The following is a 3,093-nucleotide window of genomic DNA, read 5'->3' as shown; positions in this document are numbered from 1 at the left end:
TCAGTTGCTCATCTGGGAATGTCTCCATGATAGGTACGGCATCCTCCTCATGCACCATACGGCTCAAGTGGTCAGCCACCACGTTTTCACTTCCCTTCTTGTCCCGGATTTCGATATCGAACTCTTGGAGAAGAAGCATCCAACGAATAAGTCGTGGTTTGGCCTCCTTCTTGGTGAACAAATACTTCAACGCATGGTGTTGAGGGAGTGACTCAAGGGCAGCCACTATCTCGGCCTCATCCTCACTTCTAGGCACGGCAACACCATCTTTGTGCCCAATTCCTTGTGCAATTGTCGTTTCAAGTGTATCCCTCTCCAAACAATCGAGGAAATCCTGCGCCAAATCATCAATTATATCAATAGAAAAGCAAGAATGATCGTCCTTAGGAAATTTAATACTTTCAGAAAGATTAAAATCAATGACTTCCCCATCAAATTCCATCGTTAAAGTTCCTTTAAACACATCTATCTTGGTGCGGGCTGTTTTCATGAAGGGCCTCCCTAATAGAATCGGCAATGGGGTGGAATGGGGTGAATCCTCCATGTCAAGCACGTAGAAATCCGCTGGAAAAATCAAGTTACCAACCTGCACCAAAACATCTTCCAAAACACCCTTTGGATATGCATTAGAACGATCGGCTAATTGAATTATCACACCATCATTTTTAAGCTCACCTAAGTTCATAGATGCATAAATCGAGTATGGCATAACATTAATCGAAGCCCCTAAGTCTAACATGCATTGTTCAAACTTAGTATTACCAATAACGCACGGAATTGTAAAACTACCCGGATCTTTGCATTTAGGGGGTAATTTCCTTTGTAACACAGCAGAGACGTTTTCACTTACCTGGACCACCTCTTTGTTCGAAATCCTTCTCCTTGTTGTACAAAGTTCTTTTAAGAACTTAGCATACCTCGGGACTTGCTTAATCGCATCAAGGAGCGGGATATTGACTTGAACTTTCCGAAAAGTCTCTAGAATGTCCTTCTCGGCCTCTTCCTTCTTTGATTGCCTAAACCTGCCAGGAAAGGGCACGTTCAGTGGAATAGAACTAGAAAAAGTCAAATTTGGACTTACCTTGGTGGTTGAGGACGATTTAGGAGGACTAGGTGGTGGCGGCAAGGTTTGGTCATCCTTGGCCGTGGGTTTTGCTCTTTGTGCCTCCTCTTGCATCAACTTGTCCTCCTCGTCTTGACTTGATTTGGATGTATTTGAGTCCGCTCCAACCTGTTTACCACTTCTTAACATGATGGCCTTAGCGGTTTCAAATCCTCCCTTCGGGTTCACAACGGTTGAACTAGGCAATCTGCCTTGTTCTCTAATTTGCCCCATAAACTCTGCAATTTGACCCATTTGCTTCTCCAAGTTGTCCACCCGTTTGTCTTGGATTTGTCTCTCCTTATTTTGAGTTTGTACTTCCTGCGTCAAAGTAGTAAGTAACTTAACAACTTGATCATTATCCAAAGACGTACCTGAGGTTGGTGGGGCGGTTTGCACTTGGTTTTGATTGGGGACGAATGGCTTTGTATAAAAGCCCGGTGGTTGCTGCCTAAATCCTCCTTGTTGTTGGGGTTGTTGAGGATCCCGCCATTTGAAATTCGGATGGTCCCTCCACCCCGGATTGTAGGAATTAGAGTATGGATCATGGCGTGGTTGATTTTGGTTCCCAAAACCCACGGCATTGGCAGATTCCCAACCCCCATTCTCAATCAATTGAGGGCATTGATCGTTGGCATGTCCTTGCATCGAGCACACGCCACACACACTTGGTCCATGAATCTTCATTCCCTCGGCCAACTGAGAAACAATAGAAGTAAGGTTAGCTAATTGGGATTGAATCTCGGGCATAGAACTTACCTCATTCACTTGTGGCCGTGGGGGGTCCCTTTGTCCAACACCTTCGTATTGTTGTGCATTATGTGCTCGGTTGGCAATTAGAACTTTTGCAGCCCCCGGAGTCTTATCCACCAACGCTCCTCCCGCCGAGGCATCAAGCATTTGGCGTTCCATGGGAAGGAGTCCTTCGTAGAAGTATTGAATGAGTAGCTCCTCCTTCATTTGATGCTGTGGACAAGAAGCAACAAGTGATTTAAAACGTTCATAATAAGAAGGAAACGATTCACCTGGGTTTTGTTGGATGCCACTAATCCGTTTCCTCAAGAGAATGACTCTTGAAGTTGGGAAAAACTTCTCCAAGAACGCTCTTTTCATACTATCCCAAGATGTAACCGTTCCGGGTGCTAACTCGTAAAGCCAATCTTTCGCCTTTTCCAAAAGTGAGAATGGAAAAGCCTTCATCATCAGAATACTCCCGTCAACATTGATGGGTGTCATGCTCGAACAAACAACCTCGAACTCCTTGAGATGCTTGTTGGGATCTTCCATGGAAAGCCCATGGTATTTCGGAATGTGGTGCAACAAGCTTGACTTCAACTCAAATTCGTCGGTCTTGCCTTGGGCAGCCGCGGGGTATTGAATGCATAATGGTGCGGCATTGGTCAACCCCGAGGCCGAAAGCTCTTTAATGGTCCGATTGTCCGCGGCCATAACTTCTTCTTCCTCTTCTTCAAACTCAGATTCGGCCTCTGAACTTGAACTAGGTTCACTAGGTTCGGGATGCCTCCTCTTTCTTCTCAAATCACGTTCAAAATCGTCGTTGAAATCCAATATGTGTGCATGCACAGTTTGAGAACTCCGCGTCATGCACTAGTACCTAAACCAAGAAAACAAAACAAAATCAGAAAACTAAGTAAATTATACTAAAACACACGGCAAAAACACAAGGGATTAGCAATTTTGCTACTCCCCGGCAACGGCGCCAAAATTTGATGTGAAAATTAACTTGACACACAAATTAAACCCTATGGATGACAATTGTAGTATATGAGCAAATAGGGATCGTTCTAACCGGGGATTAACTAGGGATGCTAATCAATGTAAAACTGACTCAAGAACATAAAAATATAATGTAGAACACTAAACTAGACTCAATTAATGCAAAAGTAGGGTTTAAAACACCTAAACAAACTAAAAACTCAAAACAGCAACTAGAAGGCTCAAAACTGCCTAAAAACCACTTTCTGGGCAGT

The 3,093-nt window shown here is 44.0% G+C and overlaps 1 protein-coding gene across 1 annotated transcript; it reads right to left on the bottom strand.

Annotated features, from left to right (window-relative positions):
* Nucleotides 1-241: 241 nt before the first annotated feature.
* Nucleotides 242-2,643, bottom strand: LOC126625451 (uncharacterized; the record flags this gene model as incomplete). Its single annotated transcript, XM_050294542.1, has 2 exons — nucleotides 1,283-2,643; nucleotides 242-961 (listed from the first exon to the last, which is right to left on the bottom strand). Coding segments are annotated over exons 1-2 (1,989 nt in total), but the record flags the coding sequence as incomplete, so codon positions are not given.
* Nucleotides 2,644-3,093: the final 450 nt, after the last annotated feature.

Source organism: Malus sylvestris, chromosome 6 (genome assembly GCF_916048215.2).
Source record: "Malus sylvestris chromosome 6, drMalSylv7.2, whole genome shotgun sequence".
Taxonomy (NCBI): Eukaryota; Viridiplantae; Streptophyta; class Magnoliopsida; order Rosales; family Rosaceae; genus Malus; species Malus sylvestris.
The sequence above is the reverse complement of the archived record's forward strand: the minus strand, read 5'-3'. Positions and strand labels throughout refer to the sequence as shown.